The sequence below is a fragment of the Python bivittatus genome, unplaced genomic scaffold (assembly GCF_059951505.1).
Source record: "Python bivittatus isolate LINGU-HERP-01145 unplaced genomic scaffold, Pbiv_v1 ctg000640_np1212, whole genome shotgun sequence".
Classification (NCBI taxonomy): domain Eukaryota; kingdom Metazoa; phylum Chordata; class Lepidosauria; order Squamata; family Pythonidae; genus Python; species Python bivittatus.
In genome coordinates, this window is record NW_028277090.1 from 629675 (window position 1) to 643809 (window position 14135).

The window sequence follows — 14135 nt, forward strand, 5'->3', positions numbered from 1 at the left end:
TGTCCATTTCACCAACCATTCCTCCCTGGTGGGTAATGCTGAATCTTTCCATCTTTGTGCATCTAATAATCTCACCGCAGTAACCAGAAAGTTCTTGAACATGAGTTCTCCAAGGTAACTTAGGCCTGCTTTCCTACCATGGCATAACTCCCCTTGTCCCCCTGTCAGCTAGCTGTGGATGATGATGACTATAGTCCAACACAAGGTGGCAGGCTGGGGAAGATAGGTCTTGTTTGTGCAAAGCCTCTGGGACATATGGAGTTCCTTGATAGCAATCACCACCAGAGAGCAGTGCCAACAAACTCTCCATCAACCATCTCTCACCCTGCAAGTTGCAGGCTGCCAGGGGAGGCTGATGCAGAGGCCAGGAGAGAGCGAGACCCCATTTCTGGGTCAGCCAATGATACTGATGAGAAGTCCATAGCAATAACTGGGGATAAATGTGATTTATTCACACCACATGCTATTAACTTAACAGGCTGGTGTTAGTTTTGCTCTCAGCCTGTGAACATATTCATTCACAAGTTCCATCCTGCAAGTGATCCAAAGAACTGATCCAAAATGAGGTAGCTACCCTAAGTGAGGGTAGCAGCTTTAGCCATGAGACCAACGCTATGGTCACAACATGGGCTTCCTGTTTGCTTCCAGGTAAAATTCCTGACATATCCACATGGTCTCAGCTCCTGGGTACGTAGAAGACCATCTTTCCCAACAAGCTTTGACATCTTCTGGGCGTTCTTTGAGGAAGAGAATGCTAAACGTTCTCACCCCATATGAATTGAGGTGGATGCCTGACAACAAGACCCCACCCTCTGGAACCTCTCTCTCCTGATATGGGGTGCCCCAATTTCCTAGTTTTTAAGAAGCCATTGGCAAGGACATTGGGTGTGAATGATAAAAGGCCTGCCTTTAATTACTTTCTTTGTGATGGGTTGCTGGAGATTAATTTGTGTTTTATACTTCTGTTGTTCTGCCTCGAGTCCTAGAAGGTGGACAGCATATAAAACATTATATACAGTAAATCCCTTCATCCAAATTGCAACATGTTGTTACAGCTGATACTTTGCAATTAATGACTTGCGTGGTAGAACTGAATCCTTCAAACCAACTTCAAGTCTCAACAGCCAGGGAACAGCTGAAATTGCTCCCTCACCTTCAGTGTCTGGTGCCTCCCATATCAGCTCTCTGGGTAATGGAGATGGAAGATGGCCATAAAAGCATTAAGGGGTTCCTTAAGAAAGGGGCTGGTAGAGATTTCAGAACCAGGTTGGGATACTCTACCAACCACCCCCACCGTGGCTTGTTGCCACCAAGTTAATTTTATACAGCCCAGAACCTTTGAAAACTGTTCTCCAAGAGATCAGCTCAGATCCCTGTTAAGAACTATCTGTCCCTTTGCTAAGGAGGGAGAGAAGAATGTATCAGGAAGAAAAAAAAGGGGGAGGCATTGAGGGTAAGGGGATGAGTGGGTGCTCTGCCCCCTTTTTGTTCTGGCCCTTCCAGTGCCTGCTTCAGCCCCCCCTCCAATCTCCCAGCAGATAACTCTACTTTAGAATCTCAAGAACTTTTGGACAATAAAGCCAAATGGGGAACTTAAGACGACCTGAGGACTTACCAGCCCTCCATGCCTAATCAAAGGGATCCTAGCTGCAGGGAGATTCATTGAATGGCACAGAAAGCAGTGGAGAATAAAATGCTTTCCTGCAGATAAGTGTCTTCGTTCGTTCGTTCATTTGTTCGTTCGTTCGTTCGTTCATTCGTTCATTCGTTCTTTCATTCGTTCATTTTGTCCCTGAGCAAACAGACAGGTTTGCTTAGAAGACAAATGACTTTGCTCCTCCAGAAGTTTGCTTCCAAACATTTATCCCCCACCCACACATCCCCCGTCTGATCCCCCTTGGATTACAAAGCTCCTGGTTCACAACCCTTTCTCTGTGTCCAGTTATTCCCTGGGAATATTAATCCATTTTGTTTATGGCCACCGAGGACAAAAGTGTGCTTTCAGAAATGGATTGGTACCTTCTGATTTCTTGATTTCTTTCTTTTTAATCAACAGGAAGAGATGGAACAGTGAGGTTAATTGGCTTGGCCCATTTTCATTTGGTTTTCATTTTTATATCCCTTATATTAACTCTTCTGTTTTCTTTTGCCCTCGACAATTGTACTGTTTTGTTCCAGATCCACTTATTCCTCTAGTCTGATGCTACAGAGTAATATTAATTAGTAAGGTGGACAATGTAATTAAAATCAGCCCTGAATTATTTCAGTGTAATGTAGGGGGTGGAAGGAATTATAGCTACAGCCATACTGTCTTACAACAGAAAGGTCAAAATTGGGCCGAATCCCCTGAAATCGAGGCGGTGGTTAAACTGCAAAAACAAAAATCAATCCATCAATCACTGCACGCTCTCTTTGATTTAGTTATTTTTGGTAATTCAGTAATATCAGATGTCACTGAACTCGCCTTCAGATTGATTGAATTAAAACTTAAGTCATTGAGATACCTGTCTATGTGATATTCATTGTGGCTGATTTAATTCAGATTGGGCTACCTTATCTTGGAGATGCTCAGGTTCTAGATGGGTGAGGATCATGAACCACATAAAGTTGAGGTGGCCGGGGCCAAGAAATGGGGAGGGCCAGGAGAATAGCTGCATTTGATTTAGTTTGACACTTAATGAAAAAGCAATTGCATGCGTTATTATGATGGTTCCCCCTGTCTTCAAGATGCCCTTGAGCTGCACCCAACTCCTGGTGACTTCATGGACACATCCATGTTGTTTTCTTGGCAGCAGAATAGAAGTGTTTGGACATCGCTTTCTTGAGGGATGTCTTTTACTTCCTAGAATACAGTCTTAGGATTCCCTGGTAGTCTTTCAACCAGTATGAAACAACTCTCTCCCTGCTTAGTTTCTGAGCTCAGAGGAGGTCACCCAGATGCTGCCAAATCCTGAGATGTATTTTTCATATTTTCCCTTTCTGTCACATTAAAAAACACAGTGCAGGGGGTTTTTGGGTGGGTGGGTGGGAGAGGGGCCTCTGGAGCTTTTGTTCATGGCTCTGAGATACTTCCTGGGACCCAAACTGTACTATATTGCAAACATGTCCTTAGACACATCTCTGTCTGTCTGTCTCCAGATCTGCCGCTAAGGGCTGAGATCTATCTGAAAGCCTATCCCCGAAATTAGACCTTCTAAGCTTCATCTTCAGTTCCCAATGTCTTCTCACATCCATCTCACCAAATCCCAACCATGATTTCCACTGCTGCCCAGAATCATCACTCAAAGTCATGTTTCCTGTGTAAGCAACTTGTGCCTCCTCCCCTAAAAATGTTGGATTTATAGGCATCCTTCAGCATTGACCGGACCAGCCGGAAGATGCTTTGGGAGGTAATTAAAGCAAAATCTGGAATGCCATAGATTCCCAGCCTCTTGTCTGCTTCCCTGGGAGGGGAAAATACTGGAGGAGACCAACATATTCCCTGAATATGCATTTACAAATGTACACACTGAACTGATGAGAGAAAGGAAGGCTACAAGATGGGAAAATGACTCTGCCTCCCCCACGTTTGATTTCTTAGAGCCCACTCAACTTGTCAGTGTCCGTCACCGGCCACCTCACCAAGCTGCTCTCGGCTGGCATTCAGCTCCTCCTGGCCAGATTCAGAGGTCCAATTAGCCAGTAGATCACTAAAATCGGGGGGGTTACCACTGGGGGTGCATATGGGGCTGAGGGTGGGCTCCCTCCAAAAGGACTGAGGGAGCTTCCTGCCCTGCATGGGGGTGACGTGTGCGTATTTCCTCTCCAGCCTCATCAATTTCTTGTTCTCAGGAGAGAGATGCCGCTGAAGACACCTACACAGACCATATTCGAAAAGTTCAGCCAGGGGGCCCAACTTTTCATCTTTCCTGCAGAGGGGTCTCCAGAGCTGCTCAAAAGGCTTGTGGGGGTCAGAAAAGTCTTCCTCATCCTCACTCTCCCCACGCTGAGAAATCCTGACCAGATCCGTGTAGTACACTATTCGCCCTGACAGTGGTGGGGAGCAGAAATCCTCATAGGTGCTGCCGGTGGTACTTTCCTCCACCTCCTCCTCCTCTTCCTGCTCTTTGTTTTTCCTGCCAAAATATCTCTGGATGTCATTGCTGATGCGCTCAGCAAACTGGAGGAGCTGCAGTGTTTTTTTGGTGTTACTTATGCTGGGGTTGGCCTCAGTAGCTGCATCTTCATGGGCAGGACTCATAAGATCTTCCACTAGTTCCATCTCTTCTCTTCCTTCTTCTTCTCCCTCATCTTCCTCTTCTTCTTCTGTGTCTTCTTCTCCAGATAAATATTGGAAAGCCATCTCCTGGCCAGCCATGGAGGACAGGAATGGATGCTGGAATTCTGTTGGTAGCCTGAACTTGCTTAGAGTTTGGATCACTCCAGCTGCCATTTTTTCCTCCTTTGCTCTTCAAGTGCTTGACTTTCTGGACCGAACAAGCACCCAGGGAGAAGAGGGCATCAATTGCTGGAAATGGAAGACACAATGAGGCAAGTTCCTATCAACACTGTCACTATCTCTTTCTAGGGGCAAACACCAGGAGACTGAAGAAAAGCCATCAAGCCATCGAGAAAGAGAAAGGAAGTTGGCTTGTTTGTAACATTTCTATCCTGCCTTCTTGAGGTTCAGACAAGGTCAATGTTAACAACAACCCCATGGAGGGTTTTGAATAAACCCAGGTAAATGAAGAGGTGGGCAGAAGTGCCACATTAAATGGATCAAAACCAACCCTCTCAAACCCAGAAGAGACAAGACCTGAGTCCTACAGCAAAAGTTGTGTCGTTTGATAAAAATTCAAAATGTAGAGGGAAGATTGGATTTATTTGCCAGTATCCCTCACCTTTGCTAATAGCAGCCTTCTCCATGCCGTGGTGGCGCAGGATGATGGGACTTATAGCCCCACACACCTGGAAAGCACCATGCCAGGGGGAAGCTGATTTATCCTGTCCTCTGGAGAGGCATCTAGCGCGCAGAACAGAAGCATTCCCTTGGCGGATTCTGGGTCTACACTACAGGACATAAAATACCATGCATGAGATGGGGAAAGAACCTCCATTTTGATGCCAGAAACCTAAAGCAGTGATTTGTATCATTAACTACACCAATAATCAGTGTTTTTCCTCCGTGGGTTGCCCAATGGGCTCCCTACATAGGGAAAATACATATATTATGGAAAGAACTATATTTTCTCTGTAATGGGCTAGTTCCCTATATCCAGGTCACCCTGGATGTTGAGGGTTTATTGCAGTGTTTCTCAACCTCAGCAACTTTGAGATGGGTGGACTTCAATTCCCAGAACTCCCCTAGCCAGCATGGGGGAATTCTGGGAGTTGAAGTCCACACATCTTCAAGTGGCCAAGGCTGAGAAACACTGGTCTATTCTGTTTCCATTTGAGGAGCATATTCTTTTCAAGCCCCATCTTCAGAAATAACATGCTTCTCTCCCCCCTCCAGCATGAAAATGACCCAGACCTTTGAGTCTTAAGACAGCCACATCTGGACCCCTACTCTCTCGTTGCTCCTTGGGTCATCTTGGAGCAATACAACATTCGCCACTCAACCTACCTCATGGGGTTATTCAGAAGATCCAAGAGGAGACATCTTCCTAGCTCCTTAATGAAGAATTAAACCAAGGAAGCACTCCTCATTTTGCTGCACCAAGTGGTCCTTAGCGAGAAGCCAGGGGCCCAGAGGACCGTTCCCCCCACCTCCGTAACCAGCAGTCTTTGGGATGCTTACCTGATCTCGGCAGGTTGGCCCCTATGCCTCCTTCTCGGCCAGCTCTCCGCCCATCCACCTGGAACCAAAGTATTTATAGTGGAGCTGCAAGACTGCCGACTAGCAAATATTTGGAGCCTGCATTGTAACTGTAGACTCCGTAAACAAAGCTTGGGTTTGCTTTAGTGCCCGGCAACCGGAGAACACCGTCGACAAGGAGCCAGCGGACGGGAGATAGGGAGTCACCTTAATGGTGGACTTCCTGGGGGATTTTCAAGTGTTATGGTCACTGAGCTCCCTCCAAGCTCCGCAGCTCCAGCTGCTGAACCGCCTGGCGCCCGTTGACCCTTATCTCTCACATTGATTTGGAGACCAAATTGACTCTGGTCAAATAGGCGTAAAATTAAATTTCATGGTCTTTTGACTCCAGGAGTAGGAATCATCTCCAGAAGAAAGTAATGCTTATCCAACAATTTGTGAGCAAACAAGAAGCGTTGGAGCAAAGTTCTTCTCGTTGGAAAAGTCTCTTCTCGGGCAATGCAGCCCTTTGAGACCAGGGGAGAGTTGGAAGGGTAGAAATATTGGGGGGGGGGGCTTTCATTTTAGCCTTAAAAAAGAAGAGGGGGTCTTCAATTAAACAGAATGCAAAGGAAAATAATAATAAAACATTAGAAAAGGGAAGAATGAAGGAAAGGCAACAAGAATATTCGGTCTACAAGGGTTTCTCATATAGGCACATGAAGCTTTGGAACACAGCAGGGGTATCCACAAGGTGTGGTCAAAAAAGTCAAGATGGAGGCCCCGATGGTGCAGTCGAAGCTCTGCTGGTTTTTATGTGCAGTGCATCAATTCACCACTGTGGCTGCCCTCTTGACTTTCTGATTGCCACAATTCATCACAATAAATGTTGGTTTTAGAATTTCAGAAAAGCAGTTGCTTGTTTTTCCTGTTAACTTGTTAAAATAAGCAATGTTTATTTTTTGTGTTCACCATTTTAGCCCACTTTTTCTCAGGGGATAAACCAGTGCAATGGAAGTTTCCCCCCCAAAAAAACCAATCCTGTGAGGTAGGATGATTTGAGATTTACTGACTGGTCCAATGTCACCCATGTTCTTCATGGTTGAAAAAGAATTGAATGAGGGTCCCCCCAATCCTATGTGACAGTTTTCCCATTTACAACACCCTGGTTCTGATAAAGCAAAAAAGCTTTACTCTGTATCACCCCCCACCGCCCCCAAAAGCATTAGGGACCAAGAATGGAGAAATCTTTCCTTGAAATAATAGGCGGATAAAAATACAGAATTTATTTTAATGGTATTTTATATTTTTTAAAAATATAGAGATTTTAATAGATGTTTTAACACATTTTCCCAAACGCATACAGCTTTGTGCAAAACTTCCCTTAACAGGTTTTTGAGACAAGCCCTTTTTTCCTAATACATTATTTCAAGGCGCCAGTTTCTCTAATTTAGAAAACGAAGACAAAATAAGAACAGAATCTTTCAGTTCTGAGAAGTTAAAAAACTGAATTTCCAGCTGTCATATTGATTGCAAAATTGATCAGTTCCTAGAAATAGGAAGCAGATAAAATTATTCTCCTTGCCTAGTGGAACCCTACAAAAAGTGCTAAAGTTTCTCTTTTTTTCCAAATAATGTTCTTAAGAATTACAAACAGAAAGAATAAAAACTACTACAAACTACAAAAAAAACACACCGAAATACAAGAAGAAAAACACCAAAAAGGAAAAAAGCATAGAAAAGGAAAAAAGGAAAGAAAAATAGAAGTAACTTCCCCCTTCATCCCAGCAAGGAAAAACAATTTTAATACCTTATCACCATCTCTTAACATAACAAAAGTTCGTCTTAAAAAAGAAAAAAACCCACTAACCCCGGAGACCATGTGGGCTGGATAGACACATGCAAGTTCAGGACTATAAGCATCTTTTAAAAAATAGCCGTGATCTTGTCTTGTTCATTCTGATTCTTTCCTCCTCTAGATATGTTCTTGAGAAAAGAGATAAACTGAGAAAGAAAATATGCCTGTTTATTTCTTGGAATCGGGGGGGGAGAGAAAGATAAAGTCTGCGAAGAGAGAAAAAGTTGAGCACCCAGTTCACAAACTGACCTCTCTCACTGGTAAGCCTTGTTCAAGTTTTATCAGCGTTCCCATATCTGCTACAGCGGGGCATGAAAAGGGATTATGCCCCTATGAAAAATGGGGTGGATGATTTTTTCAAATTTCTTTGGGGGAAGAAAGATTCTCCCATCTTTTCTCATAGCTAGGTTGCAGCATCAGCCAACCTTGGCTGACTTCAAAAAGATAAGTAGGATTGCACTTGGATGGGAGACCACTAGGAAAGAACAGGGCAAAGCTGGGAAGTTGAAGAAAGTTCCTGGAAAAAGACAGTGGCAAACGACTTCTGTGGGCTGTCCAGAAAACAACACGGATCTGTCCATGAAGTCACCAAGAATGAAGTTTGACTTGAAGGAGACTTCTCCTATTGTCTAGTCCACTAATAGTTTGAAGCATAGCTACTCCCAATCTCAAAACCTCTAACAATAAAATAAGTTTAGGACCAGGAATATAATACTAGATAACAGGAACCCCAAATGAGTGAATGGGGATTTAGAGCTGAGAGGCTGCTACTGAGTAGATCATATCCAGTGGGATTGTCTGTGGGACAAGAAAGAGCATAAAGCAGGACTTCAAACCAGACCTGACAACCAGGTGGAACACAGGTGGTTCCATGTTTCAAAACATGTTGACCCTGCCTGGGGAACCTCTGACCACTTCTGATACTTTCCCCTTAGAATTTGCCAGGTGGAAAATTCTAAGCTAAGGTTCATGGCCAGGAGGCCAAGAGAACTTGGAGGTGATGACCCTGCAAAGAAAAATATGGCAGTATTAGCCATCCTTTGCAGCACAGTAGATAGACTCAATTACAGTGTTGATGGGTGCACTGTTGGAAGACCTGAAGGACCAGGTTGGGGGCAGATCATCCTGGAGAAAGTCTAACTGTCTGATTGCTAACGGTCGACACCAATTTGGTGGTGCATCATCCATCCATCCATCCATCCATGCTAAGACCCAGCTCTTTGAGAAGCCCAAAATGCTGGGAAAGATGGAGGGAAAGAGAAGAAGAGGACAACCAGCAGCAAGGTAGATGATCTGCCCCCAACCTGGTCCTTCAGGTCTTCCAACAGTGCACCCCTCATTTACGGTGGCGACGGGTGCACTGTTGGAAGACCTGAAGGACCAGGTTGGGGGCAGATCATCCTGGAGAAAATCTATGTGATCGCTCAGAGTTGACACTGACTTGAAGGCACCTATCAGTAATAATCAGTCATAAGCAACTATGATCCTGTTCTCAGTAGGTTGCACTCTGCCTTTTGGAGAGGAGCTGGAGTCAAGGAAGGAGAATCTCTCATAACAAGGAAGTGAGCAAGCAAGAATCTCAGTTCTTTTTCAGGCTGGATATTAAGCATTCTCCCTCCCCTGGGGCTACAAATACCTAAACAGATCAAGACTACAAATACCTAAACAGCCACTAGATGGCAGCAAAGAGATTGTATGTGCTGCTCCTAGGGGTTGTCCAGGTTTTTGCGCCCAGATTTGATAGCTGTCCTCTACCACCTCCCTCTCACAAGGGGAAAGGAAAGGTGGGAGAAGGAAAAAAGATCTAATTTACACCATCAGAATAATGGGGGATTCCTTGTTAGACACTTTCAGAGACTAGGAACTGCTGTCCATTTCCTCATCCTCTGATTCGCACATTTCTGGAAACCCCAGAGCAGTTGCTGCAATGTCCCCAACGGGCCTATTTCCATTATTCTACTGAGCAGCAATTTCCTCTCCCGGCCCCCCTTTTTTACCATCCCCAACGCCATCCTTTATGGGATACTAATCATGACTCAGACAACCTGATATGCCTCCCTTTGCAAGCTGATTTATTGATACCATTTGCATCATAAATCATGGAAAACAACAGAATACTATTAATAAAAGACAGGGGTGGAGAAGCTATGCCCCCAAATGTTGCTGAAGGACAGCTGGGAAAGCTGGAAGTTGTGGTTCAGCCCTTTCTGGAGGCCCAGAGCGTCCCCCAAGAGATGCGTGGTGCTCAGTTGCTGGCACGAATCTTGCTGTTGCTGCCAGGAACTGAACAGCTGGATTCACAGATTCGGCTGAGCCATCAATCCTGGCTTACAAACTTCAGTGGCTAAGTTGAAGCAAAGCAGGCCACGTCCCGGCAGAGCCAGGAGTCTATGACTGGGTGGCATACCAGCCTGCGAAATGAATAAATCAGCATGTGAACCATTGCCTTTCAATGGCTCTGAAGGGCTTGCTTGCAGAAGCCTTTTGAAATCCGGCTGAGGAGGGGCCCCACCGTGTCTGAGAACCATGGGCTGTGACACCCACACCGTGTCTTTTTCTCCCATGTGCTGTCTTTTCTCCCCTGAGGTCCAGCATGGGCTTCCAAGGTTCTCTTACATTGCACTCAACTCCTGTCGATAGCATGCTTGGGTAGTATTTATTTATTTATTTACTATACTTGTAAACTGCCCCAACTAAGACTCTGGGCAGCATGCAACACAGTGTACAAAAATGCAGAAATAAGACAGACTAGACAATATAAGAAAAACAGTAGGATTTAATAACAGTCGTCATCTGCAATCAATCAAAAGGATGCTGGAGCAGAATGGTCCTAACAGCCGTTGAGGCCAGATAAGACTTAAGAGGATGAGGTCAACTTTGGGGGTCGGAGGGAGGGAGTGTGGGGGCTATCATTGAAAAGACCTGATACCTAACCCATGTATCACATCTCATGTACCTTTGGGATGGTGGGACCCTCGGCAGGCCTCTAAATGTTTGGATTGGACGGACAGAATCAATTCTGGCCAGGAGATTCTTGACCGTTTTCTTAGCAGTGGTGCAGAAGTGATCTTCTTCAGGGATTTTTTTTAAAAAAATCCCAGCCTAGCCTACACCCCTGAGATATTTTAAATAAATAAACAAATGGGTTTCCTAGTGGTCTCCCATCCAAACCCAAACCCACTCCAAAAGCTACACTTTTTGGAGGAGCTAGGGGCTGCCAGATCTGTATGTCAAAAATTTGGACGGTCTACTCCTCTAGATGCAAAAGTGACCCTAAGAGTCTCGATACACCTCAGGTCTTAAAAGATCAGTGTTGTTCATTTGTGCACCACGGAGCCAGAAGCAGCCTCGGTGACGTCAGATGAGCATATTGGAGGGGCAATGACCGCCTTATCAGCTGCGGCTCGGATCTGTTTGTCAAGTCTGCAAATGGGCCAGATATCTGCTAAGGAGGCAGGAGGGCTGCCAGAGGCAATGTTTGGAGAAGACGAAGTACTCCCATACGGGGCTGGGTTTTGCACGTCATTTGTGCAAAGGGCACTGGTGGAAGAAATCCAGACACACCTCTAGAGTGGGGGGACAAGACCTTCTGTCCCTTTGCGCAAAGGACTGGATTTTAAAAGCGGGCTACTTTTGCCAATCCTGCCAGGGTTCAATGTTCTCGAGGGGGCAGCTAGGTCTACCAGTGTTAGACTTTAGCATTTCCAAATGTTGGAAATAAAACATTGGGGGTGAAGAAAGGGACAACCTCAGGGGCACAGTACTTAGCCTAAAAGAGCTGAGTTCAAGTCCTACCTGTTGCATGATTTGGAGCTCCAGATATTTCCCCCTCCAAGAAAAAGAAAAAAGAAAAGCTGGAAGCTAAACGGTTATTAGCTACTGGAAGCAAAGGTCCACCAGATACATATACTGTACAGGAACAGGGATGTGTCTCCTATAATCCCTTGCTTTTGGTCTTGTTTGGCAAGGGCTGATGAAAAAGCTGATGTCCAAAAGGTTTAGAAGGCCCCCAAATATCTACTCCAACCCTATCATATTGTTATGGGTCATTAGAGATGGATGGCACCTCTGTGATAGATTTGATTCACCCTAGGTGGGGAGAAGTGGTGGCTCTCCAGATGTGCCAGAATTACAGTTCTAGCTCCTCTTATTTTGGTTAGGATTGTCATTCACCAGCATCTGGAGTGACACAGATGGCCCACCTTTGACTGCATGGCACCCTTACCAGTGATGAACAGAATGATGGATTACTCCATTATGCCTATTGCCTTCGTTCACACCAACACATATATACTAAGGCCGTTTCCTCATTAGTGATTTACAGCATCTTCAGAGCATCACTCACCCATCATTGAAGAGATATAAAGCCTCTCCATATTACTCTCATTCTTGCACGTGGATGGTTGGATGGCTCTAGAAGACACCCAGTTCTTACTGGGTAAATTATTTAAACTAGCTGGATTTACACAATTGACTGAGCCACAAACTAGTCAACCACATGTTAACCCAACAGGCTGAGTCTGAGTTCACCACCTTTGGATTCCCAACAGATTCATGTTCCTCAACAGACTCTTAGGGAACAGATTTTTTTTTTGCAGAGAACCAAGCAGCTCTCCAATCATTTAAGCTGAATCCCTGCTGAAGCCACAGAACTCTAAGGTCCAACAGAAAATGGAAAATGGAGAAACATCAGCTCTTGTCTTGAATAATAGGAAGCACCATCTCCAAGAATATTCTCCAGGATCTAAAATGGGAATATGAGAAAAGTACTGATGGGCCTTCTTAAGAGACTATTTCTAACAATGACTGGACAAATATCTGTGGGAATGTCTTAGAACTTTCCCCAACCTGCATTTCCTTCAGATGTATAAACTTCAGCTCCCAGGATACTCAGCAAATCCACATATCTGGAGGACCCTCACAGTTGGAAAGGGTTTCCTAAGACCATGGGAGGCTATCTTAGAGTGAGATGATTCATCCATTGCCTGAAGCCATGGTCAGTTTAATAAGCTACCATCAGGTGGGTTCACATGTCATGCTAGGCCACCATGGTTCATAGACCAAAAGGGTTGGGTTCCGTTGGTGCTTTGCCTCAAACCAAACAAACCAGATTGTGTCCCAGAACGAAACCCATCACTGAAAGAGAACCACATTTCAATTGACAGGTGAGATTTCAGGCAAGAATCTTTCCTAGCATTACATGAAGACATCTTAGGACTGAGCTGAGCTCTCTCGGCTCTAGGAGCCAAAGGCCTTATCCTTGAGGCATAGCACCCTGCATATAGGGAACTCAAGGCCGCAGCAGCTGAGTATCTCTTAATCTTGGCCACCGGTCCTAATGCTTGGAGAGGAGATCCAGGGTGGTGTGTTGCTGAAGGACTAGATGCCAGCCTAGTAGTTATCTCTTGGTTAACATGTTGGGTGAATGCTGCAATGACGTTTGGACCTCACAGGATAACCTGTGTGACTTGGCATATATTCCTGTCCGGGCACCTCTCTTCCTCCTTCGATTTTTCTCATAAATGATCAGCGCTTTTGAGCCAACTTCTGTCTTATCATCCCAGGGGCTCAAAAGCAGCAACCAGGGGTGGATGGAATGAGGGGCAGCTACTCCATCCTTATGTGTGGACCGGGCTTCCTCTTCTTGGCCTCCATGCAAGAAAAATCAATAGCTCCAATATGTTAGCACTCCAAATGAGCTCCAATATTACATGGCCATTAATCCAACAAGCACTTAGCTTGCTTCTGCCCATTAGACGGAACACCGGGTTGTAGCTTTCTACATGCTTACATTCACCGGCATTATAAAAACAAGGCCATAACAAGCGCATGAGACTCTGAGATGAGTAACGGAGGATCAAGCATGTTATTTGTACCTTTGAGACAGTCTTGACTCCTGGTAACTGCCTGGACAAGTCCCTGCAGTTTTCTTGGCAAGATTTTTGGAAGTGGTTTGCCATTGCCTGCTTCCTAGGGCTGAGAGAGAGGGGCTGGCCCAAAGTCACCCAGCTGGCTTCTATGCCCAAGGCAGGACCAGAATCCAGGGTCTCCCGGCTTCTACCCCAGTACCTTTAACCACTGGGTCTCCCGTAAGGGGTTGTTATTAGCAGGTTTGCACACTGTGCTCTGCCATTAGGTGGTTTGCTTTGATTGTGCTTGGATAAACCATTCATTGTGGATGGTAATCCATGATTTATTGTATTGTGCAAACTCAGAAAACTATGGTTTATTAAAACTATGGTTAGGCAAATATAGTTTAACTGATGTGTGAACCCAGCCACTTTTTCCCTTCTCTTTCTTTCATTTCCCCTAGAAATGGGCATTTCAAGACCATCCTTTTACTCTGGAAGCCAACAGGGTCTACCTGAACACATAATTCATATAATTAATTAGAGGAATTATATTAACAGGGATCATGCATCAAGTAAGCCATGTTTTTTTTAACTAGGGCTTGTTGAACATAAAAGAGCAACCTGGTAAACACATGTTATAAATCATGGT

At 44.9% G+C, this 14135-nt stretch overlaps 1 protein-coding gene across 1 annotated transcript; it reads right to left on the reverse strand.

Moving 5' to 3' along the window:
* Positions 1–3595: 3595 nt before the first annotated feature.
* Positions 3596–4454, reverse strand: PERCC1 (proline and glutamate rich with coiled coil 1). The gene has a single exon (XM_025165795.2). The coding sequence runs from the start codon at positions 4430–4432 to the stop codon at positions 3596–3598; it is 837 nt and encodes a 278-aa protein (XP_025021563.1). The 5' UTR covers positions 4433–4454.
* Between the last annotated feature and the right edge of the window lie 9681 nt (positions 4455–14135).